Source organism: Beta vulgaris, chromosome 1 (genome assembly GCF_026745355.1).
Source record: "Beta vulgaris subsp. vulgaris cultivar EL10 chromosome 1, EL10.2, whole genome shotgun sequence".
In the NCBI taxonomy this organism is placed as follows: domain Eukaryota; kingdom Viridiplantae; phylum Streptophyta; class Magnoliopsida; order Caryophyllales; family Amaranthaceae; genus Beta; species Beta vulgaris.
The window spans coordinates 61,920,049-61,946,546 of NC_079202.1; the positions used below are offsets into that span (position 1 = coordinate 61,920,049).

The 26,498-nt window shown below is 33.2% G+C and overlaps 1 protein-coding gene across 1 annotated transcript; it reads right to left on the minus strand.

The window, feature by feature from the left end:
- Positions 1-13,863: 13,863 nt before the first annotated feature.
- LOC104903714 (NAC domain-containing protein 43) lies at positions 13,864-16,815 on the minus strand. The gene is made up of 3 exons (XM_010691852.3): positions 16,490-16,815; positions 16,067-16,344; positions 13,864-15,007 (listed from the first exon to the last, which is right to left on the minus strand). The coding sequence occupies exons 1-3, from the start codon at positions 16,671-16,673 to the stop codon at positions 14,165-14,167; spliced, it is 1,305 nt and encodes a 434-aa protein (XP_010690154.1). The 5' UTR covers positions 16,674-16,815; the 3' UTR covers positions 13,864-14,164.
- Positions 16,816-26,498: the final 9,683 nt, after the last annotated feature.

Here is a 26,498-nt window from a genome sequence, read left to right on the forward strand (position 1 = left end):
GAAAGTAATTGCAATATATACCTCCATTTAACAATACATGCATTGCTTCCGTTTTTTTACATGTTACACTTTCTATTTCAGAAAGTTTAAAATTAAATGTTATACTTTCATTTTGGATAATAACTTCTTTCTATCTCTCTCCTATCACATGTTCACATGGGAGTCTTTTGCTTTCTTTCTCTCTATCTCTCTGCTCTCCAAAAATTGCCTACAAATTCGTGATTTAAAAGTGTAACATGTAAAAGAAACCGATAAAGTACTACTTTTATATAGCACATAAATCAAGGTTCAGGAGAAAGAGGGTTGTGATTGCAAATCTAATCCATGTGTTTATGTTTAAAAGTAGGGGATGTATTGTGAAACATTCAAAGAGAAAAATGATGCATGTATTGTAACATGGAGTTAGTACTTCATTTATTTATGTATAACAGTATAAGTATCACATTTTTTATACTTATACATTTAATAATCATTATAACTTATCACGTTAAATTACATGTCATAAACTCATAATAAATGTTCAATTCTTTCTGGAACGGAGTGAGTATTTTAGGGCCCGTTCGTTATCGTTTTTTGTTTTCAGTTTTCAGTTTTCAAAATCATCATGTTCCCAATAAGTTTGACTAAGTTTTTATTCATTATACGGGTATCATATGACTTTGAAAATCAAAAAACCAAAAAACAGAAAACCATAGTAATACCGAACAGGCTTTAGTTATTTTCCTGTTTAATCTTTCATTTGGCTCAACTCACAGCTCTTATACGGTTATACCATATCAAATTTCAATTCATTATGACCCACATTAAAAAAGAGCTGATCGCCTGATCACGTACAAGACCAGTAAAGTTTAGACTCAATATTCCACTGCTTTAATTTACATGTTAGTCATTGTTTCTTTATTCTTTCATATAAGACAACTAACATGTGCCTTTCTTGTTGGAGTACCTTTAATACAAACTTAAGAGTAACTAATAATATATGGACGTCTCATTATGAAAGATTAAGATTTCTATTTAAGAAGAAAAGTGCAAAAGGCATTAGACATTTACGACTACTGTTTGTCAAGCTTGTTGGATGATTGGAGCATGGTCTAGTATTTAGCTTTAAACATTATGGTTATTTAGCAAGTTCATTTTGTAAAAGAAGCTGCTTTTATAGGTGAGTAACAAGAAGTATTTTATTCGTTTTGAATCCCGTATGGATTAATTAAGTCTGGTTATATAAACAAGGTTGTATGGAACTAGAGGGAAAGAGTAGGGAGGATCCCAACTTTACTAGATTTCGAAGTGTCTTTAACGTATAATTTTGAGATGATGTATGCGAACTTTTATTATTAGACGACAAAGTAATAATTGGCTAAAAAACAAAAGAAAGAACCAGATCGTAAATGGAAAATGGTATCCCAGCAAATACACAGATAAATTAAAGGAGCCTTTTGAAGGGAAAAAAAAGGGTGAATGAAGAAACTCACTTGGTATTTCTTACCTTTAAATCACATCAAACACAGAAAGATATGATTTATAGTTTTTGCAGCCATTTCTTGTCAAATAAGTGATATGCTTTATACTTTAACTAAAAGATAAACCATTGATTGAAAGATTGAATATTTATCATGGGATTATTTTCTCGTAGCTAGTTCTTGCATAGCTAGTTTCCAAACGAAAGGATCATATAATTATAACTTACAAGTTACAACCAAAGATGCTTAAACACCTATCATCAACCATAAAGTTTATTGCATTATTTACAACTAACATACGCTGGCTGCTGGACTGTGGGAACAAACTAGGCAGGGCCGATGCGGGTGCCACATTAATTAGGCTAGGCCTAAAACGGGTCAAGGAGAAGTAGTGTCATGTAGCCATGTAGGGCTCATGTCACGTTTTCAAAAGAGGAGTCCATAAACTGTTCAACTCACGTCATGTCTCATGTGATCGTGTCAATAAGCCCATGTACCGTCTGATCAAACGGACGTGTTATGTCGACGGACTTTCTTTAAAATTTTGTTTCGGTTAAAGATGAGCATACCGACTCATCATGCGAATGCCAAATTTTCAAAAGTGGAGTCCATGAACCATTCAACTTACTTTTTTTTCGTGTGATCATGTCGATAAGCCCTTGCACCGTCTAACCAAATGGACACGTTATGTCGATAGGCTCCCTTACGATTTTGTTTTTAAAATGAGCATATCGTCCCATCATGCTAATGCCAAATTTTCAAAAGAGGAGTCCATGGACCGTTCAACTCATGTTTTTTCTCGTGTCAATAAGCCCATGCACCGTTTGACCAAACAGACATGTTATGTTGATGGGCTCCCATTAAGATTATTTTTCAGTTAAAAATAAGTAGAGAGGGTCACTGGTGCGGTTTGGGTGGACTGGTACGCGGGCCCTAGTAGGCCAGACTAATATTTCACGGCCCACGATCGGACCGTGAAATTCACGATTTGGACGGGCTGGTCCACGGGCTGAAAAATCTTGGCCTACATCAGTCTATTACCGGTTTTCATGGTTCGAAAAGCGGTTCTGGCGGGCCAACATGAGAATTTTTTTAAAAAATTATTTAATCATTGGAATCATTTATTGTTGTTACATAAAACCTTTAAAATTAATTAAATATATACAATTATTAATATTAATGAATATTTTGTTATTTTTTAATTTGATTGAATTATAATATATGAAATTTGATTAAAATATATACAATTTGATTAGAATGTACACAATTTGGTTGAATAATTACTTGGGTTGTGCTTGTCCGGTTCATTGGTCAGGCTAGACCGATTTCCTGGAGCGGGCTTAGCGGTTTTATTAGTGGGCTTTCGTGGGTTGGGCTCAAAAAAACACCCACCAATTTCACGGTTCGAGCTGGACTAGAACAAACTTTTCGTGGGCTCAACTCACACAATTCGAGAGACAGGTTGGACTGGATGGGTGGATTAGTCCGTACTGGTGGACCATCTCTAAAAATAAGCATACCGGCCCATCAGGCTAATTCCAAATTTGAAATTAGTGACTATATATAGCCAATAATAGCCTATAGCCTGCTAATGTGCCTTTCCAGCCATGCCGAGTTAGGGTGCGTTCTCTTCACCTTAAAAAATTAACTTTTAGATCCAATAAGTTCAGTTCAGTTCAGATAAGTTTCAATCAGGTCCAATCAGGGCAATAAGGTCCACTCAAGTCTAATAAGATCCAATAAGTTCCAATATAATCAGGTGCAATAAGTTTCAATCAGGTCTAATAAGGTCCAATAAGTTTCAATCAGGTGCAATAAGTTCCAATTAGGTCCAATAAGATCCAATAAGTTTTAATAAGATTTAAATAGTCAATGATCAATAAACATTTGTATTATTGTCCATTATTTTATTATGTGAAAGTATTGGGTCAGACCGTCTGACCAAATACTTACTGTCAGACGGGCTGACCCAAATGAAAAAAAAAAAATTCTGGCTCCAAAACGACAACGTTGGCGTTTTTGTTGGTCTCAATTTCGATTTCAGTTTCTGTGGGTCGTTCAGCTTTGGAGATTGAAATCTCCATTGGAGTGCTTATTTTCTTCGCGAAAGTTGCTTTGCTGAATATGGCGGAATTGAAGTATCCGAGATGATGCAGAGTATCAGAGAGAGAGAAACAAGTAAAATCGCATGAGAAGGGAAGAGAAAGAAATCAAATTTTTTATGATTTTGGGAATTTGAAGGAAGCCGAAATTTACAGTTATAGTTTTAAAATCTTGATGAAATTGAAACAAAATTGAGACAAAAATAAAGAGGAGAGAGAAAATGGAGGAAAGTGAAGTAAAAAGAAAGCGTATCTGTACTCCCAAGTCTGGAAACCAGATTTGTAGAGAAGAAAGTGCAAATTACTCTTAAAGGTATTATTTTTCATTTTCACTTGTTTTTCATTCATTTGGTCTTTTGTTTTCTTTCAGTTGGACTTTGTTTTCTTTCAGTTGGACTTTCTTTTCTTTCAGTTAGACTTTCTTTTCTTTCAGTTGGACTTTATTTTCTTTCAGTTGGACTTTATTTTCTTTCAGTTGGACCAACTGAAAGAAATAATGGGCCAACTGAAAGAAATAATGGACTAACTGAAACAAAATGAAGACTACCTGAAGAAAAATGTAGACTACCTGAAAAAGAATAAAGACCAACTGAAACCCAAGTAAGTCTAACTGAAGCACAAAAACCCACTAAAAAACAAAGAAGACTAATTGAAAACAAAATGGAGACTACCTGAAAAAAAATTGGAACCACCTGAAAAAAAAATGAAGACTACCTGAAAAAAAATTGGAACCACCTGAAAGTCGTCCGACCAAGATTATGGTCGGACGAGTCCGACACAATACGTTCTCTTTTATTATTCATATCACTATTAGTTGATTATGTTACTATTAGAATTTTAATTAAAGTACCACAATGATTATATCGTATTATACTTGTATTATTGTCTATTATTTTATTATTCATATTACTATTAGTTGATTATGTTATTATTAAAAAAAATTGAATTAAACTACCACAATGTATAGTATTATACTTGTATTATTGTATTATTTTATTATTTATATTACTATTAACAAGACTATTAGATATATTAGTGGTCAAAATTGTATATAGGCAAGTATATAAATTGTTTTTTTTTTTTGTTAAATTGTTTATTGTAAGAGATAATTAATAGTAATTATTTGTTAAAAGGGCAAATTTGAATAATAATTATTTCATAATAAATTTTGAGGGATAGTACGTTAGGGGTAATATTTATGTTATAACTCATCAATTTTTTTTGTCTAATTAGGTCAAATAAGTTTCAATTAGGTCCAATAAGGTCTAATAAGTTTTAATAAGGTCCAATAAGTTTCAATCAGGTCCAATAATGATCTAATAAGTTCCAATCAGGTCTAATATGTTCCAACAAGGTTCAATCAAGACCAATAAGTTGAATCAGGTCCAATCAGTTCTACTAAATTCAGTTCAGGTCCAATAAGTTAAGTTCAGATAAATTCAGGATTATTCAGGTGAAGAGAACGCACCCTTAATAACAGGCTCAGGTAAAGCCAAATAGCTTGTGCCAGGCTGCTAACCATGGACGGCTCGAGCCGTCATATTTTGAAAGCTATGTTGCAGAAAAGACTATTCATCAACCTGAAAATTATTACCCGAAAATCCAAATAGATACATTCATCGGATAATACCTCGATAGTGAAAGCTATGCTGCAAAAAAGACTATTCATCAACTTGAAAACTATTGCCCCAAAATCTAAATGGATACATTCATTGATTCATCCGATAATAGTATGATACCTAAATAACAAGGACGTATGTAATCCCCTCTCTCGTACGTTGTATACTTGTATGGCTTATACGTTCACACGTATCGAATTAGACAAAATCGTTAGTTAATCAAGTATCAGTCTCATATTGATGATATGAATAACTACTGTGAATTTTACGTTACTTTTGAATGTGACAAATATGGCATCAATTACAAAAGAGATCGTCTTTGATTTTCCCCTGAGATCTTTAAAATGCGGCTATCGAAGTGGAGAGTTAGCCCTCGATCTTTTGAATTTATAGAATTGAACGGTGTTAATTATGACTTGAAATCTTGTGAATGGCATAAGGCTAACTTTGAATGCAGATATCTCCCAATCTATAAATGGTTTTGATGTGATTCAAATTGGAGGTGATAGCTTGTTCAAAGAGCTTTCCAACGATAGGTCATATGCCTAATTTCGCTGAGAAACGAGAAAGTTATGACTGTTTTACGAAAAACTGGTGAAACTGTTTCGTCCCGGGCCCGACCGGGCGGATTTCGCCCGACCCTGTCGGGCGGTGCGCGGTTTTGCGCGCTGAACGCGTTTTTCGATATATTTTTCGTTTTAAAGTTATCTTTTAGGGTTTGTACGGGGTTTCTTATATCATAAAAGGGTTTCCTAGTGTTCATTATTATTGACACAACTTATGAAACACTTTTAGCCTCTAGATTTATGACTCCTTGTATTATTCTCTCTGATTTTCTCCAATATAGTGAAGAAGCTCTAATCCCCCACCTGTGGATGTAGGTCAAATTTGACTGAACCACGTAAATCCTTATGTTATTAGTTTGTTCATCTTGATTATTTTCTCACCCTTATTATTTCATTGATTTTATGTTCCGCATTAATCAAACTACAACACCCTATTTCCTAACAAACGGGATATTGAAGTAAACTAAATTGAGAGAAACTAAACGACTGAGAGTAGTGCAACTAAACTGAACTTAATTGAGCTAAAATAAACTGAAAATAAGTACAAAAGAACACAACCTTATCGCCTTCACTTATATTTTAAACTTAAAAAAAATTGATTGTCGTAAGCCCTTATACTATGTATTATTGGTTTTATTGTTTATGGTATCTTACTAAAGTTGAGAATTTCATTACTGCTCAAGTTTCTCTAATTAAGGGATATTACTACTAAATGGAGATGGACATGGACCCAAGCCACGTCAACACCCAGTTGAATCCGACCTATTTGAAGAGTACGGGTCTAAAATATTGAGACTTATTGGGTTTGGATCGAATATGTTTCTATGTGGTAAAATTCAAATTTGAGTTCGGGTCTCATGAATAATTTCAGAATTTCAGACCTAGGCCCACCGTCCTGTAGATACATTTTCGGTTTTACATATTAAATATATGCATTATATATGATACAAAATATATAAAGTAGTTATAAAACTTTTTACCACTCAAGTCAACTTGTTGTGAATAATGTTTTACTTTTAAATATTTATACAAGAATTAAGTTATTATTTTGTTCTTTTCTCATTTTATAACTAAAAAAACAGTTTTTAAAAAATCGCAGGTTAAAAAAACAATCCTAATAAACCTAAGACCCATTTTGAACCCAGGATTCGCCGGATCCATTGATATGTATATAGGTCCGGGTTTTAGACCCTGTGAGTTCGGGGGAGTCTGGATCTAAATCCGAATTTGTGGTCTTGGATCTAGGTCTAGCGGGACCCATCCCAGAACCTACCCATGACCATCCCTACTGCTAAAGTTTTATTCAAGTTAGAATGAAGATTGAAGAAGAATATTTTCCCTCATCTGATGACTAAAGGTGATTTGTTTTGAGTTGATTGGATTTTATCTAATTAAAGAATTTTACTTTTTAAATTACTAGCCGAGAGATTTAGGACATGTTTAGCAATAGATTTTTAGGTAATTTTTAGTGTTTGGACTAAGTCAAAACTCTAATAATAATGGTAAAAAGTTGTGTTTTGTGAGGTATTGTTTGGAGTAGTTTTTAGTGGTTGAACTAGTGTTTAAAAGAAGCTATAAATATTAGCTTTTATGGTACAACATGTAGCTTTTGGAGTAGTTTTTGAAGATTGAATATAGTTTTTTTTTTTGTTATTTTCTTAAACTTCAGTTTACCGAACACTAATTATCAAAAAAGCTAAATTCACAGTCAAATTATAACAACTGATATCTATTAGCTGAGTGATGACAACTAGTACAATAACTGCCAACTACTTCTAAAAAAGCTAACCGCTATCACAACAGCTACTTCTGCTGAACATGTCTTTTGTATCAGTAATCCCAAATATTAAAATGTTGTTGGATCAATCACAATATAAATTTTAAGATGCCAACTTTGTAAATTTTGACTATATAGATATTTTAAAAAATATATAACTATGTTGCATAAGAGAGAATGTGATTCATAGTGTCATAACCTTAATTTAAGTCATACTTGGAGAATTTTATTGAAAGAAAAGCCTTGATCTTTATTTTCTTCATAAATGACACAAAATTTAGAATGATACAAGTAAAATAAACATGATTATACAATAGATACTCCCTCTGTTTCAAAATATAAGGCATTCATGTTTTACAAAAATTTACTTTGATCACAAATATCTTTCAAATACGATAAATAAAAATTACAAAAATTATACCGTTGGATTCGTCTTGAAAAATATTATAATAATATTATTTTTTGAAATTTTCTTTCAACATAAATTGAGAGTAATTAACGGTCAAAATTCGACCTCAAACATCGTACGTGTCTTATATTGCGAAAGGGAGGAAGTAAATAAAAATAGTACAAAAGGAAGAGAATGGTTTTGCCAACTACCACTTGAGAATTCAGATCCAAGGAGCTAGCAATTAGCATGATGGTCTTTTAAATCTGTGGTCACTCACTCCTTATGAATAATGACTTGCTATCCAACTTGTTACTTCATTAGGGTTAGTACTGAAAAAGTATGTCGGCGATTCTCACTTCTCATTTTGTCATTTTCAATTCGTTCGTGTAGCTTATTTCAGCAAGTTGAATTTAACCCTTAATTTCAACTAATTCATGAATTCTTAACCAAATCATTTATATATATGTTACAATTTTCATGTAATACCCCAATTATTATTGAAAATATTTATAGTACACTTGGGTGTATCAAGTTCATGGTACATTCAAGATTATTTTCTCCAAATGAGCAAAACGAACAAATGAGCAAATGAGCAAACATTTCTACTCGTTTAAGAAAATGAGCAGACACTTTTATTACAAAATGAGCAAATGTAAATGAGCAAAATGCCCATATGAGCAAAAATTTAGTGTCAAATGAGCACTTGAAATTCTAATTTATTACAAAAATATCTTTGAGTGTACCATGCTCATGGTACACCCGGGTGTACCATGAGTGAACTCATTATCATTTATGTATTTTCAATTCGTTTCGGTTTTTTGTGAACCCCACTATTATGTCAATTTGCTCTTTGGTGTCTTCCTTATAATGAATATGCATGCGAAATTTAACAAATGTTATTTTCTCCTTAATGATGAATATCAACGAAATTTTACTAACTTTTATTGATTAAAACTTATTCAATTGTGTCTCTATTATATGAATTGAAGTTACAGAGGATTTTTTATGAAAGCTAAATCTTACTGAATAAATTGATTTCTATTAGATGAAATTTATTATTACTAAGAAAAATGATGAACACGCGAGTTGATTTTTTTTAAAAAAAACTTCCTTCGTTTTTTTATTTGCATCATTGAAGTATATGATACATGGATACGAGAGAGAAGAGAGAAAAAGAGAGACAAAAAAGGACCCTATGTGATAGGGGTCCGATGTTCTGTCCCACTTTCTTATATCATTATATATAGGGATGGCAATGGGTCCTGGGCTCGATCCAGACCCGCCAGAACCCGACCCATTTATAAGGGTCTGGGTCTAGAAATTTTAGACCCAATGGGTCCGGGTCGGGTCTGGGTCCCAAAGAGCGTGGTCGGGTCTGGGTCCGGGTCCACATATGCTAGACCCAGACCCACCCCGCGGACCCATTTACATATTAGAATTTTTTTTTTTACCTAAACTCTAAAATTTTATGAGAGACATTAACTTTATAAGTTGTAACATTTTAATATTTTATCAGTTAATTCTTAAAATTTTATTTAGAAAATTCTTTAACCATGGATACAAGAACCTATATATATTAGGGGGAAATTTTTTAATTACATATATTTAAAAATGTGATGAAAACTTAAAATTAAGAAAGACCCGTTTAGAACCCAGTAAGGACCCATGGACCCGTTAGACCCAGCGGGTCTAGGTCTGAAAAATCTAGACCCAACGGGTCTGGGGAGGGTCTAGGTCTGTGAAAAATAAACGGGCCGGGGTCCAGGTGGACCCGACCTAGACCCGCCCCATTGTCATTCCTAATTATATGTGTCACTCAATATTATCGATTCACATCATTAGGTATAAATAAACTTCTTTTTTTAAAAAAATAAACAATGCAAAGAGTAATTGACATCAACCAATAAGATTAAGTGGCACGGTAATAGTATGAATAAATACGGCATAAGATTTTTTTCTATGATAGGAGAGAAAAAGAGAAATTATATGGTAAAAATGTCAATGTTGCAGGTAATTAATATGCAATTTCCCAAAATGAGAAACATTATTAGTGTAAAGAAAAACAGATGAAGTATTATCTATTTTAATGCTATTAGAACCCGCAACAAGGGCGAACTTGAAATTAGCTATCGCAAGAGATATTATAATCTAGCTTCTATCAATATCCATGAGTCGCCTCTTCAGTATGAAAAGTCATTGTTATCTGATCTTACCATTTACTTCGTATAAAAATAGTTACTAGGCTTCCCTCTTAGCAAGATCTTATGTGTCGAACTTATTTCGTAGTTTGATTTTGCAAATATGTTCTTTGCCTGTAACACCCTTATATTTCGGTTAAGCTCGGTTTAATTTAGCTAGTTTTTCTCACAATTTCAGTTCAATTTAATTCAACTAGACTCACTTCTGTATAGTTCAGACTAGAAGTGATCATTTTGACCCGGCCCGATTTTCTTTTGGATTTGGGCGGGTTTTGGGCAAGCCAAAAACGATTTTTTAGTATATTTTTTGGCCTGACCCGTTTTGGCCCGTAAAAACCCGCTAATTTAGGCCCGAAATAGCGGGCTTTGGGGGCAAAAATTCGGCCCCAAATTTAGGCCAGGCCCGGCCGATGTACATTTTTTTGCCTCGTCGCGGCCAGGATTTGACCCGGCCCATAATCACCTCTAATTCAGACTAATAGATTGATTGTCTCATATCACTTGCGTTGTGTTAACTTCTTTCTGAACTGATCACAATACTAATTACTGAAAAACTCAGCAATTGTCCTTTCGTAACTTTCCTGATCCGTTGATCGCGATGTACGAATTAATCAGTAACATCAATCAAGAATAATTGAATCGCGCATATGAAAATCGACTTCTTTTTTTCTCTTGGCGTCATTGACTAAGGGTGCTAAAAGACGATCGAATCTTTAATCTTTTTGTTTTGCTTTTTACACTTATTAAATGACCCAGCAAGCAAACCAAGTTCTTTCTGCGTTGTGGTTCAATAAAACTATAAGCCTCCGTCATATAATATAATGTTTGTTTCTTATTGACACGATTTCTAAAATATACTTTTGACTCTCAATATCTTCAATTCCGTATTAATAAAAATCTAAAAAGTTGGTATTATAAAAGCGCATATTAAGACGAACCTAACAAGATTCTACATAAGTATGTCTTTTTATTTGAGTTTAACTCTCAAACTCGCCTCCAAACTTCATAATATGCCACATCAGCTTTTCACTAATTTTTAATTTTACAAACTCACTTCAAACTCATTCCGATATTATACTTTATTCCTCGGACTCTCTTCAAACTCACACATGTCATTTTTTACTCAGCAAAAAAAAATATCATTTACATGGTAAGAGTCTTGAATATCAAAACCCAGCTCAAGACTATCTTATTTTGATTTTATTGATTCAATCAAATTCAAATAAGATAATTTTGTCCGAGACTTTACTTAAATAAGCCGAGTCTTGTTGAGTCTTACCATAAGACTCCCCTAATCAAGACTCCACTTAAGACTCCCAATATTTTTACCTTTATATATTGAAAATATTTAGTCAAAACTTAAAGTTTGACCTCAAAAGAGAAAAAAACAGACGATATATTATAAAACGAAAGGAGTACTACATCTATATGGTACCAAATCAAACTAATATAATTGGACGAGAATGAAATTATATGATTAATTAAACGTTACACGAGTGTTATTGTCATACCTAAAACTAATGTTGTCTGCATGCTATATGTCACTTGGGACTATTGACAGCAAAAGGTCGAATAATAAGCTGAGACAAGGTGCTCTAAAAGCGTTACGAGCATATATCATACATGTCAATGGAGCAAACAGACAAAACAAGAGGGAGATGGGAGAATCAGCTACAGCAGGTCATGTTGTTATATATCCAGTGATTTACGGACTGATACTAGTGATAAAAGTGGTCCGATTTTATTTTACGAAAATGCTATAGAATGTGAAATATATTTCATAATGCAGTTGTCTCTCATAAGTATTTCAAAATTACGAAAAAAACTTAAATAGACCTAATGCACATTAAGTTTACCAATTTGTCGAATTTCTTATCAATTGGGTTGGATCAAACATACAAATGTTTTAAATGTTCATTCGGGTTAGGCTGGATCATCCCGTATGAGGCTATGACCCAAAGTATTCAACCGATCAAACCGGGTCGGAATTAAGGGGGATAGATGAGGGTGTGTAAAGAGTCCAAACAATATATGGTTCTAAAAATTACAAGGGCCCTATAAATATAATTTCTAAAAAAATTACTTTAAATTAGAGGAAATCACCCTTGTTTCCCAGTCTTTATTTTTTTGAAGGGAACCCTCAAAAGGCACTTAATTAATTAGATCACTCATAATATCATTCTATTATTTTATTGCCTAAACAGTAAACAAACATTTTAGTAAAACAAAAATTTATAATATCTATATGTCTTCCAATTAATCTTATGTGTAGCGGTTGTATAATAAATTTATTGTCAAAACAGATCATTTTAAGTCAAAATAAGTCATTTTTCAAGTCAATATGGGTCACTTTAAAACAAACTGTAACTTTTAACCTTAAATAGCATGCACTTCTATGTAGTACTCCTCCGCTTTTTTTTATTTGCTACATTTTTAATTTGGAAAATCAAACTACTAACTTTGACCCATTATTTTGATCTTATTTATAAGTAAAAATATAGTTATATGTGGTTTTGTTAAATTCGTCTTGTAGATTCATATTATCAAAATTTATAATCTTGAAAACCGTGCAATTCTAATGTAGCAAACAAAAAAAAGTAGATGGAGTAAATAAAAGCGGTCTGTTTGGAACATATAGTTACCTCTAACAAACTATTGTACACCCGTCTCATATAAAGATTTGCATATTTCTTAATATATATTTTTATTGGCAGCGGATGGAAGTCAAAAGTTAATGTACACGGTAATATTTTTTGAAAAGATAAGAAGAAATTATCCAATTTGTCCTCAACTCCTCATACATGGCCCCCACCTAGAACCTCATTACGAAGAAATAATTCATTTTGTAACAAATTCTATTTATAACTTCACCTATGATGAGCCCATCAAAAAGATTTCTCGCAACAATTCAAAATATTTCCCAAACACAAAAACTAGTTTCATTTTGATCTTGGTGCTCCATATCTCCAACTTGGTTTCCCACTTTCCTGATTGGACAATTTTATGATAAAATCACAATGTCCTTTCTTCACTTCACTGGTTATTTTTAGCTCATCAGGGTTTACTAACTTGCACTTCGAACATATTTTGGTGTGTCATTTTTATTGGTTTAAGTTTTTTTTTCCCTTTTTCACCACTATAAATTAGTCATGACGGAATTATGATAAAGTAAATAATGAAATAACTAAATGAATGTTACAACGACATTACTTAATTAATTCCTTTTGCCGTGGAATAAAAAGGTGGCGAATAGAAGCTGTAGCCCCACTTTGAACAAGACTTATCTCCTTATTACTGAATTTTTTCCTTGAATAATGCAAAAGTGGGTTTTAATTCCCAAAATATGCCCAAAAAAATTAAAATTCCCTGCGTACCGTCCACGTAGGACGGCGCGCAAGAAAATTGTTTTTTTTTTGTTTTAACCCACAGAAACCGCTACTCAAAGTAGCGGTTTAATTTTAAAATAATCCGCTACTCTGAGTAGCGGTTTATAAATATAAACCGCTACTCTGAGTATTTTATACAAAATCTAGCTACTCTTCCGTTCAATCCTCTACATGATCATATTCCTCAGTAAAAAGTATTTGGTCTCCTTCTTAACATATTGTTCAAATCATTCAAGATATCCCAGCTCTTCTTTGCTCTTTCTCTTCATATACTGTACTATTCGTCATGTCTATCGGGAAGCAAATAAATCAACAGATTGAATCGCCAACATTGATCATTTAATTAATTTTTCAGTTTAATATAAATGATTGTACTCATTCTGCTCTTCACAAGCTGGAGCTTCCTCGTAGGCAATGTCTCCTTCCTTTTTTCATCATTACCTTTATATATATATAAAAAAAAATCCTCACCTTATGTTACAAAACGCTATGCAACTTACGTACGTCACATTATTATTGGTGTGTAGTATTAAAAGTGTAAAAATTTAAACCGCAGAATAATTACCCTTATGATAACCCTTTGACTTTAACAACTAACGCCATGATATATACTACTGCATAATCATTCCTAAGATAACGAGCATGTTTTTTCACTTGGTATTCTGTTATATACCACTGTCCGACACGTGGCATAATGGGTCAATCCCCAAAGAAGGTGATGATGATCTTGTAAAACTCCACAAATGATCAATGTCGTTGCTGCCGCCATAGTTATTATCCAGTGTGGTTGTAGCACTAGTAATAGTGTGGTACATCTTATGATCTCCTGATGATGATGTTGATGATGATGATCTCAATGGTGGTAATTCATCAACATCATCATGCTGATGATGATGAACATCATGATGATGATGATGATGATGATGATCAGTTGATGATGGTGAAAATATGGATGCCATAGTTTCTGTAGTTTGAGTATTTAAGTGAGTTGCAACAAGTCTGTCTAGGGTAGCCCAATCACTGAGTTCACTCAGCCCGGTTTCCGAGTTAAAGACCGAGTTGGGATCGGTTTCGATTTTCGCCATTGAAACGAGGTCGTTTTCAGGTATTGTTTGGTAGTAGCTAGCTACTAAGAGTGTGCTTGGGCTCTCAAGGTTTGGGAGCTTCATGAACTTATCAACTTGGTTTTGGGAGGATGACTTTGTAATATTATTGTTGTTGATCATTTTTTGAGATTTACCCCCCATAAATTGAAATATTTGCTCCAAGGCCCCTTGATCATCATGATCATGATCATGTTCATGGTCCTGGTCATGGTCATGGTCATGGTCATGGTCATGACATGGGGAATCAAGCATGGTTGATGATGAATGTGTTTCTGATGGTGCCATGGTTGAACACTTGATGGGGCTATCTAGGGCTTTGACATTGTTCTTCTTCTTGAATACTCTACAAACCACCCATCCTTCTTCTTGTACAAATTCTCCACTTCTCACAATTGTAATAACCTTCATACATTATAAAATAAGATCACATGAATTTTTTAAATTAATAATCATTATTATATTATCACGTTAAAAATTGACTCATACAGCCGATCTTAACCTACTGATGATCGAGAATAAAATATTGTTGTTATTGTTATTGTTATTGTTGGTGCGCTTGTCAATGTTGTATTTATGTCACAAAAATGTCTATGATTATAAAGATTGATATATCGGTATATTAAAATTTATTTATCTCATCAGTCCCAATTTGATATAGCAAAGAAGGTATTATTTTTCAATAGTACAATATACTTACATGAGTACTAGCTAATATGATATGGCTATTAAAGAAATTTTTCATTATGTGGTTTCTAATGAGAACATACCAAATTAATGATAGAAGCAGCTGATTAGCCAGTCATTATTAGTTTCTAATAATAGGAGTTAGGTTACAGTTCGTTTTCTTATCCCGTCGTACTACAAATTTCATAGAAACATCACTTGAAAAAGCATATAGTAGTATATCTGAATACTTATACCTTTTTTTTTGACTTGAAAACCTATATACTTGCGTAGATCACTAATTGGCTATAGCTAGCTCAATCAATTAGCTATGCAACTAAGTAACTAATACTTTCAGTAGACTTACATACTTCCTTCATAACAAAATAAATGTTACACTTTAACAACACATTTTTTAGACAATTTTATAAAGAGCGGAGAGATAGAGAAAAAGAAAAAAAGAAAACTCGTATAACAGGGAGTGTAACATCTATTTTGTATTTTGTTACGAGGAAGTAAATAATCTCAAAATAAAAACATTGGAGAATATAACATGAAGCTAGTGATACTCGATCAAGTTCTATGCTGAGTAGTATAAACTACAGTCTATTTGTAGAATATACTATAGAAAAATGTGAAAAGTAAGAATAATACAATATTACAATCATTATAAAAAACATATAGAATAGTTTTGTTTTTAAGAAAAAATAGAGAATTGTCCTATAAATATATAGCACTTATATATACTTTACTATTATTTTTTTTCAATGAAGGAAAAGAAAAGATAAACAATCTTACATGGGAGTCATTGTTAGTGTTGGTGCTTTCATCAAGACGATATTCATGCATAATCCAATCAGATTTTTGACCATGAGGAGCTCTTCCTTTGTAGAAAACAAGTGTTTTCCTCATCCCAATCCTCTTACAATTACTATAGATCACCTTATCTCGCCCCGTGGCCTTCCAAAACCCGGCAATAGTTGCCCGGTTCGTTCTTGTTCCAGTAGGGTACTTCTTATCTTTATGACTAAAAAAGTACCAATCATTTTGTGGTGTCGTTCCTATCTTGCATTTTTCTGAAAAAAAAAACGTCTTTTTTTACATTTTTTACCTATATAACATACGCAACAGACAAAAAGAATATTTCACACGCACATAGATACAGTATACATAGATACAGTATAATAATATCGCGTTTTTAGGGGTACGTATGTAACATACCTTGAATATCCCAAGGTTCGAGCTTATTGAGATCAACTTCAAGAATAACATCCAAATCAATCTTCTCATTAGCAACCTTTTTTCTAAGGTAATATAGCAAGAGTTCCTCTTCAGTTGGATGAAATCGGAAACCAGGAGGTACCCTTGATTGCCCATTTACAGAAATATTCATTTTCTCTCGCATTAACTACACTTACTCTTATGATTACTATTAATTAAGAATAGTTTAGAACATGATCTAAGAAGTTTAATTAATTAAGAGGTAGATTAAGAGAGAATAAGAGAGAGAAAAATAAGGGAGACAAAAAAATATTGGAAGAGAGATTCATGAATTGATTAAATCATTGATGTCAACTATGGTGGTACCCGAACTGGGGTATAGAGTGGTCTATTATTTATATGAAAAAAAGGTAGCTAGGGCAATATAATATAAAGTCCAAAAATACTATTGGTGGGTGGTAGTGTGGTACTAACTAGCTAACCACCTTACTAGGAAATTTTCACATTTGCTATGTTATCTTGCATATGTAGCTCGTGTAAATTGTATACTGATATTATTATAATGATATTGATGGACAAAAAATTTGATATCCTAGGTTTAGCTTAGACAGTTGTGAATTGCACAGAGAATAAAAAGTTCATTTTTTTATTCAGTAATTTGTTTACATAGTAAATTTAAGGTATATTTTTCATGATATCCTATGTCGTGCACTTTATATAAAATAAAAGGATGGTCTTCCTCATTAATTCTGTCTATATTTTAAAGTACTAGTTTTAAGATAGTTAAAAAATTATATTAGGGAAAATTCCTCAGGTACTCCTGAGGTTTGGCGTAATTCCCAAATTACCCCCCACATTTGGGGAATTCCTCAAATGCCCCTGAGGTTTGTGTTTGGGCTCAAGATACCCTTACTATGTACGGAACCCTAACGCCGTCTGATTTTCTTTCTCTCTCCCAAATTTTCCCTCTCCTCCCATTCTGCCACCTGCTACCAAACCCCCCCTCACTCCGGCGTCGGCGACCTACACCCTCCTTTCCCCATTCCCGATTCCCTTACCCTCGACGTTGGCGCCAACCAGAATAGCAGAACAACAGCCTAGGGTGGTGCCTCGGGTGGTTTTGAGGGCGAGTTAAAAGGTTTGGGGGCGGCGTATCTGGGTGGGGAAGGGGAGGGGGTCGACTCATGATGGGAGACACAGAAGGGGGGCCATTTTCGAAAGGGGGAAAGGGGGGAGGGGGTGGTGTCGGGGTGGGGGAATCGAGAATGGGGAAGGGAGGGCTAGGGTGGGGTGTCGAGGGTGGGGGAAAGGGATAGGGTGGGGTCGTCGGGAGGTGCTGCTGTTCTGGCCGGCGAAGGGAAGAGGGTGGGGTCGTCGGGGGTGCCGCTGTTCAGTCCGGCGAAGGGAAGAGGGTAGGGTCACCGGCGCCGAAGTGGGTGGTGGTCGTCGACTGTTGGTCGCCGGCTGGGGGAGGGGGGTTGGCAGTGGGTGGGGGAATGGGAGGAGAGAGAAAAATTGGGGAGAGAGAGAGGGAAAACCTAACGGCGTTAGGGTTCCGTCTATACTAAGGGTATTTTGAGCTCAAACACAAACCTCAGGGGTATCTGAGGAATTCCCCAAATGTGGGGGTAATTTGGGAATTACGCCAAACCTCAGGGGTACCTGAGGAATTTTCCCTTTATATTAAGATATGAGTTTTTTTTTGTCAGAGACAACCTTTTAAATACAACTTTTTGCGAAAGACAATTTTTTAAATTTTTTTGGGCAACTTCGGACCTTAATGAATTTTTTTTGTGAAAAACAACCTTGACCAGAAATCTGAAGTTGACTCACCGAATTTCAGTGTTGACCATAGTAAATGAATCACGTGCCCTCACGTGATTTTATTTATCCCGAATTCCCCCCGTTTCCCTCCTTTTACCCCCTTTAATCATCTCACCATTACTCACCTCACAACACTCCATTTTCAGTTCTTCCTTCCTCAATAGATCGCCGAAATTAGCCCTTGAATCCACCGGAAAAACACAACCCAAACAAGCCTCAAGGATCATCTCTCTCCTCTATTTCGGGCTACTGCCCACAACACCAACACCACCACCGCCTGCCACCTTGCAAAGTAATGTGAACCACCCACCACGCCCCACTGCTACCGTCGTTCCTCAGCCACTAACGCACCTGTCCGCCACCCTTCCGCAAGCCTCGCTTGATCCCTCCCTCTCGCCTACAACTCCTATATTCTCTCTCGTTGGCACTCACGCACTCTTAAACGCGAAAAAAAACTTTTTATTATCAATTAGATCACTTTATACTAATTCTTGCTAACCAAGTTACATATTATAAATTTTCACACAGTCAAATTTATATCAAAAATTCAGAATAGTAACATATACTCCTGGCTTGATACTATATATCACATGTTTCCCTTTCTTTCAAGAGCCTGAATTTTCTCTCATTTCCATTGAAATATGTCCAATTTTACAATATTGTTTTGTGGGCCATAATACTTATCCATCTTTTTTTTATTAGGAAAGATAATTGATCCGAACACCAGCTCATACTAAGCTAGCTACTAGCCTACAGGGTACACCAGTTCATAAGTAAATGCCCCAACAACATATTATTAGAATGAGAATTTTGAATCCTAGAAAATGCTCCGAAATTCAAGATGGTATTGTACTGAGCTACCACCTCTTCCCCGTTGGGTTTCTAAACCCCATACCTTATGGGTTTGAGGTATGAGTTTTAATTTAAATTTATTAAATAATTAAATAAACACTAGGTATGGATTTTGCTCATTCTAAACCCATACCTGATACCAGAATCATGTGAACCAAACGCTCCCTAAGAGATATCTCGCATTCTTTATCCAAGATAAAAACAACATAACATGAGACCTTTTGAGCAAGTTTATACTTCATTCTTAGCAAACTAAATGTTATACTTTGACTTTCACACTTCTGGATGCAATACTTTAATAATTACTCCCTCCGTCCTATAATATAGTGCCTACTTTATTTTTGGTGGGTCAAACTTTAAAATCTTTGATTGAATATTCTCATTTGTATATATAAAAAAACATATTCATGTGGGATCTTGTTAGATTCGTCTCAATGTGTAGTTTCATGATATCAACTTTTTATATTTTTTATTAATATGGAATTGAAAATATTAAAGGTCAAAATTACATCTTGGAGACCGTGTAAAAAAGAAACAAGCACTATATTATGAGACAGAGGGAGTAATAACTTTAATTATGTATTAGTAAAAATTATATCAATATTATGAATGTATACATTAAAATGAATCTAACAACATATCAGTCGATTTTATAAAACTAAAAAAATACATGGTCAAATATAGTAGGTGAATAGTGTAACTTTCAGAGTTTAACATCTATTTTGTTATGGAAAAAGTATATCTTTTTATGGGTTTATTGAAAAGAAAAATAAGAAAGTTACCCTATCATTTTTATCAAATTCAGAATATAAACGGCGTGTATGGTAGTTAGCCATCATACATGGTAGGCTTGGTACCTGGTACTGGTAGCATGTGTAATGAATAAATATGCAATCTCCTACCAATTATACAGTTAGTACTATTTGTCTAATCCCCATATAAATAACCTAATTTTATAAATTTTTATTATCGTTTATTGCTACTTTAGATGTGAAAAAGAGTATTATTAGTTAAAATTTGCATTAAAAAACTTATTTTTTTTGATGAAGTTGCATTTATTAATAAGCTGGTTACTTTAGCCTGCACTTTTTATTCTGTTTACATAAATAAAAAACCTCATTTGACGTTGGAGGTTAAAATTTTTGATTAATTTTTGCAAAAAGATTAACGAAGAATATGAAATATCACCACCAATGATGATTTTTCCATGTTCTTTTGGCTGGAGGACTTCCAGAAAGGGTCACCAACACCAAACACTTTACAGGAAAATATTGAAAGAGATGATACTTCACTTGTTATAGCTAGGTGGTGCTACTGGCCGGTATAGTATACTTGGACGTTTCTCAGTAAGGAATTTAATTTTGCATATCATTTAGTATATATGATAAACTGGTCTCATTCAATAAATTTATCAATGTTTTGTTTGAACGTTTTTTTGTTATGTCCTATATATTATAACTAGTCAGTCTTATATGCAAGTTATACGTGCGAAAATATGTAAAATTCTTCATATACAATAGAGATATATAAACAATTATCTTGTTTTTTTTGTTGAATTAAAGCAAGCAGTTCCTTTCTTTTCTTTTCTTTTCTTTTTCTATTTTTTGGTATCCTCCATATGTTGCCTTATATAATAGAGATTTTGTTCATTTTATAACCGCAGCAATTCTTTTAAAAGTCTATGTCAACTTTGCAATCATATTATCACTTGTAAATAACTCTTCTATTAATCACATGCATGAAGTAAGGTTATCGCTCTCAACTTCAATCGAACTCACATTGCATTAGATGACAAGCTTCAAACCTAGAGTGATCGTCTTAGCTTCTACAACATCAGATCAATAGGTCAAGGAACCATTAATCAAGTTTAAAAGAATTATCGTCTAGCTTTTGCTACATTTTTTATCGTTACATATTCATATTAATTAACCTAGCTAAGAGTTTTAAATTTTTATATTCTTTATCTTAAGAGAAAGTCCACTTCACAAGACAAATAAGGTTCCATCTTGAAATCATATGGCAATAAGGAGAGTAGCTCCTTAACTCATCCTTCTTTTATCAATGCGGGATACTCACATGTGTTGTGCCCTATACATCATAGCTTCAACACCCTCCCCTCACATGTGCTCTGATACCATGTTAAATATGAGCCTGAGCCACATCCATCATAAGGAGAGAGAGAGTTCATTCCACAGGAAGTTTCACCTTAAAACCATATGACAATAAGGAGAGTAGCTCCTTTACAATATAGAGTGAACTCATCCCTCTTCTTTTACCAATATAGGACACTCGCGTTGTGCGCTATACATCATAACTTTTTTTTTTTTGAGGGGACTATACATCATAACTTCGACAAGAATATTTTATACCATTTGCACCAAACAATTACTAACATTATAGTTTTGTTATAATAATTTTTTTTGGAAAAACAACAAAAAAAAATTTGCCACTTCAATTCATTAGATGGGACCCTCCAAAAAGAGAGGAAAAGTGGGGCCATAAGAAGAAGAGGGACGTTGTGGAAACAAGAATGTAGGACGAAGGCCGCTTTCATAACGGTGACTAGCGACCTTATGATCTCAAGGGAAAAAGCCCTTTTTTTTTCTTTCTTTCTTTCTTTCTTTCTTTCTTTCTTTGTGATTTGTGAGTGTTAAGTGTAAAAGTGTTAGTGAGTGAGTGAGTGAAATGTGGGTCTCTTAAAAAGCTCCAATTAGCCTTCTTTTAATTTTTATCTTTCACCGCAACAACCGCAACAACAAGGAGATGATGGGTTGGGAGGCATTTTGCTTTCATTCGAATATTGTGGGGACAATCTTGTTGATTTCTCTACAGATTGAGAGATATTCCAATAAAGTTAGTTCATGCTTTATTATGGATCATCAATGTTGTAATTTTGCTTATTCATATATATAATTTCTTTTTCTCATTGTAGACTGTAGTGACATGTTTGTAGTTTTTTTATTAGGTCACTTTTACATGTTTAATGACTCTTACTTTAGGAGTATTACAAATTTATTTTCTATAATTCTTTTTATGACTCACGTTTTTCCAATCTTTTAAAGGTGAAGAATTCAAGTGATCGAATTACGTTAAAGTCAACAAGGAAGTAGAGGTGGTAATTTATTGGAGTATATCTTGAATTTTTAAGAATTATTCAGGATTAGAACCTTCATCCCAACAATATGTTGGGCATTCACTTGTGATGGCAAATTATGGTTGTTGTCTTGTACTCTTGTACCCAGTCTGTGAGCTAGTGTGTCTTGTATGTTAGTAGCCTATACTAGTAGGACTTGGTTTTCGAACCAATTATCTTTCTTAATGATAATAATAATAAAAAGTTAAAGTCAACAAGGAGGTAGAGGTGGTATCTTATTGGAGTATCACCCCGAATTTCAGAAAATTGTCGAGGATATATGTTGGGCATTCACTTGTGGTGGCAAATTGACAATGGGCCTTTAGACCTGTTGTCTTATGGTTGTTTAGCCTTGTACACAGTCTTTGATATGGTGTATCTTGTATGCTGGTAGCCTATACTAGTAGGGGTTGGTTTCGAACTAATTATCTTTCTAATATAAAAAAAGTTAAAGTCAACAAAAAAGAAAAGATTAATGATCCTATGAGATATAGGATATTGAAAATTATTAATGCAATTTTACAATATTAACTTGGTTACTCATACATGAGAAAGAAAGTATTTGTAAGGGATAATTAAGTAAAAGATCATGAGCATGTACTTAATTGCATTATTGATATATTTTTATAGTCAAACATATGGATTCCATTCATTTATAAAGGTGGTGTAAAATTAATCTCTAACCACCTTGCCAGCGACATTTTTTTTTTGAAAGAATCAGCGACATTAAGGACCCAAGCTAACAATACACCACTTTCAAGTTTCATGTATATATTAGGCAACAATTTCAATTTTGATATTTTACCCCATATAAAACAATTAAAATTTGATATAGACTCTTGAGTTTACATCTATTTGATGTTCTTAAGAGCACCAAAGGAATGCTTCTAGATGTATAGAGCATATGTCTTTTTCAAAAAAAAAAAATGTATAGAGCATGAATTTATTTTATGCTATGACATACGTTTGCAACGTTCTCACAAGTCACAATTCCCAATGTTCCTAATTAATGAAAATAGACTTTTAAAATTAATTAGCACACATTATTATTAATTAATACTTTGTCACATGGCAATTACTATAAATGAATTAATGCCGTTTATAGTATAAAAAAAAGGTAGATTTTCTCTAATCTATACTTTTAACATACATTAACTATTAAACATTAGTAGGACCCTTTTAGAATTTGAATTACACCGAACGAAACTGAATTACAAAAAGAATTTGAATTAAATTGAACTAAGCTAAAGTGACTGAACTCTAAAACTTTTTTAAAAGCACATTTAAAAATCCAATCGAGAGGTACATGATCAAAAGACAATGATCTTTCAATTTTATAATGGTTGAAAGTTAGAACTAATTATATAGTGTTATTTTCTAATCACCCTTAAAAGTGTTCCTCTAACATTAGATTAGAACAGGATTAGTCTCAAATTAAGATGAAAAGGCTGAGTTTTTATTTTATTTTATTTTTCTTTTATGGAGAAAAGGCTGAGGTTGACAGAAGGAGAAGATGTGTGTGGGGTTTCTATTTTAGTCTCGAGACAGCCTACTTGTTTACCAAACACAAAAATTATAAAATCAAAATATAATGAAAAGGGAGCTGAAAATTGGGGACTGCGTAATAATCTATGTTATGCATGCACACATTTATAATGAAAATAATGTGCATGGCACTATACTTGTTCTTCTGTAGGATTCTTTTGGCTTTCTTTCTTATGTTTGCACCACTTTTCAAGTCAAGTTTAGAGAACTTCTCTACAACACTAACAACAGTACTAAGTAGTAATAAAGTATTTTGTTCGTCTCTAATTACTTGCTATATAATGTAAAAGTATCAAAACGCATAAGGGGTAAATTTTTTCTTTTTTCTTTGGGTCTTTTCAAGAAATCCGTTGTAAGAAGAATTTCCTATGTATTGTCCTCGCACAAAGCCACATGATTTATTGGGCGACACACGTGCTACAATGGCCGGGAGAAAGGGTCGCAATCCTGCGAGGGTGAGCTAACCCCAAAACCCGTCCTCGATCAGTTCGGATTGCAGGCTGCAACTCGTTTATTGATCTGTCTTAATTCTGTTCTTTATTCGAGTAGTTTTTCTTCACCAAATTACCCGAGGCCTCTGCTTTTTTGAGTCCAATCGTAGATACAATAAGTTTGGTCTACAAATGAATTAAAGTATGCTTTAGGTTAACAAAACAAGAAGGAAATCTAGATAATAGGGATGTTTTGGGCTCGTCATCAATGCATTATATGTAAAACAAAAAGATTGAGCACTCAATCAAATGAAGGAGAGGAGGATGCATGAAAAAGAAACAAGTGATTTGAGCTTTAGAAGAAGTTGTAGTACTTATTATAAGTCTCTTTTTAATCTTAGAAAAAATGGTACTTAATGAAGAGTTTAATTATTCACCTTTTTTATTTTTTGAAAACATCAAATAGAATCAGACATATGCATCTAATTGATAAACAACTTTTTGTGGTCACCATATAATGATAGCATGGGCCTTTTGCAAAGAAATTAGCTTCTCATGGAATATATATGTTTAAGTTGATTATCGACTGATTAACCACTAAAGCTATGTACAACTAATCTTTTTAGGAAGATAATTTGTACCTAATCCTCGGGACAAGTCACAAGACCAAAATATATATCATCATCAACTTAATTTTCTTTTTATTTCTTTTCAAGAGTTTAATCATGATCAACGTAAAATAGAAGATTAAAGTAGAAAGTCTAGAAAGTCTGCAATGACGGTAGCTACAATAAGCCTTATAACTAGGTTGAACTGAACTAAGCTAAATAGAAATTAACTTATCTGAAATTATGAACTAAATTATAACCCTGTGAGAGAAAAATAATTGAATTGAATTGGAACGAGCTAAACTGAATTGCAGTTATCCCCCAAAAAATGAAGTCTATTTTTTTAATATATTTTTTCCTTCAAATCGTGTATTTTAGTGTTTATTGAGAATAAAAGGCATAATACAAGTGAAATAATATTAAAAACATAAATGTGTGACATTACCTTTTTTTTTTTATCCATATGTGACATTGCTTTTTATGTTCATGTCAATATTAAAATAGAGAGACCCTAAAACAAAGGTTAAGTGTACACAATATTATGACGCAATAACACAATTTCTTTGAGTTTGTCTGGTAAGAGACCGCCTACTTATAAATTAAAATTAGGCAACGATAAGTGCAATATTACAAAAAGAATTAGCCCAATAGTGACTAGGTTATTTTTTCGATGACTAGTTTAATCAATTTAGTGACTAGGTCTACTTTTATATTAAAATTAGATCGTGTCTTTTAATAATTTTTGTTCTTTTTAATTTCTTCATAAACAATACCATCATATTCTATTATCTATTTTCAACTCGTCTTGTTTATCTGTTCACAACAAGAAAATATATAGCAAGAAACTTTCAACCTCCCTATAATTTAAATGAGGGCCCTCAAATAATCATTTTATGACCTCCATAAATTATAAATGATTCAAACCTAGAATTCTCAGCTCTCACTTCTTAACATTACATAAATCCGACAATGAATTTAATTAATAGAATTATATACTTCATCAGTTCTGAATTAAGTAAAACACATTTATTCAAAAGCTCGCCCATCAAAGAAAGAAGCATTTCACTTCTTTTAGAACGAAAAAAGTACTTTAGATGGATGATTGTGTCGATAACTTTAACTTATTTCATAAAAAATAAAGTCTTATGAGATACGATTAGATAAAATGTTAGACACACACAATATACTATCTTATAAGATAAAATCATATAAGATTTTATAAGATCTTATAAGTTAAAACAAAATAAGTTGAATCAAACAACCCTAATAAAATGGATAATAGTCGTCCGTTTCCAAATATATTTTGACATAAATATTCAAAACCATCAATTTTGAGTGATAATGGATTTAGTAAATTAAACTTCCAATTTGCCTATATTACGCTTGATCATACGTTTCAGTAACAATATTTGTTGTGACATGGTAAATTCAACTCAATTCCTTAGAAATGAACCTCAATCAAGTACAACCTACTATTATTGATCAAACCATGCAGTATACATGTCCAATATTCTTTTGACGTAAATATTTTTTCCGTCAAAAATATCTCCAAACACTAACTAGAACAGTCCATGCCACGTAATTTCAGACACTAAAACAAAAAAAAAAGCAGACAA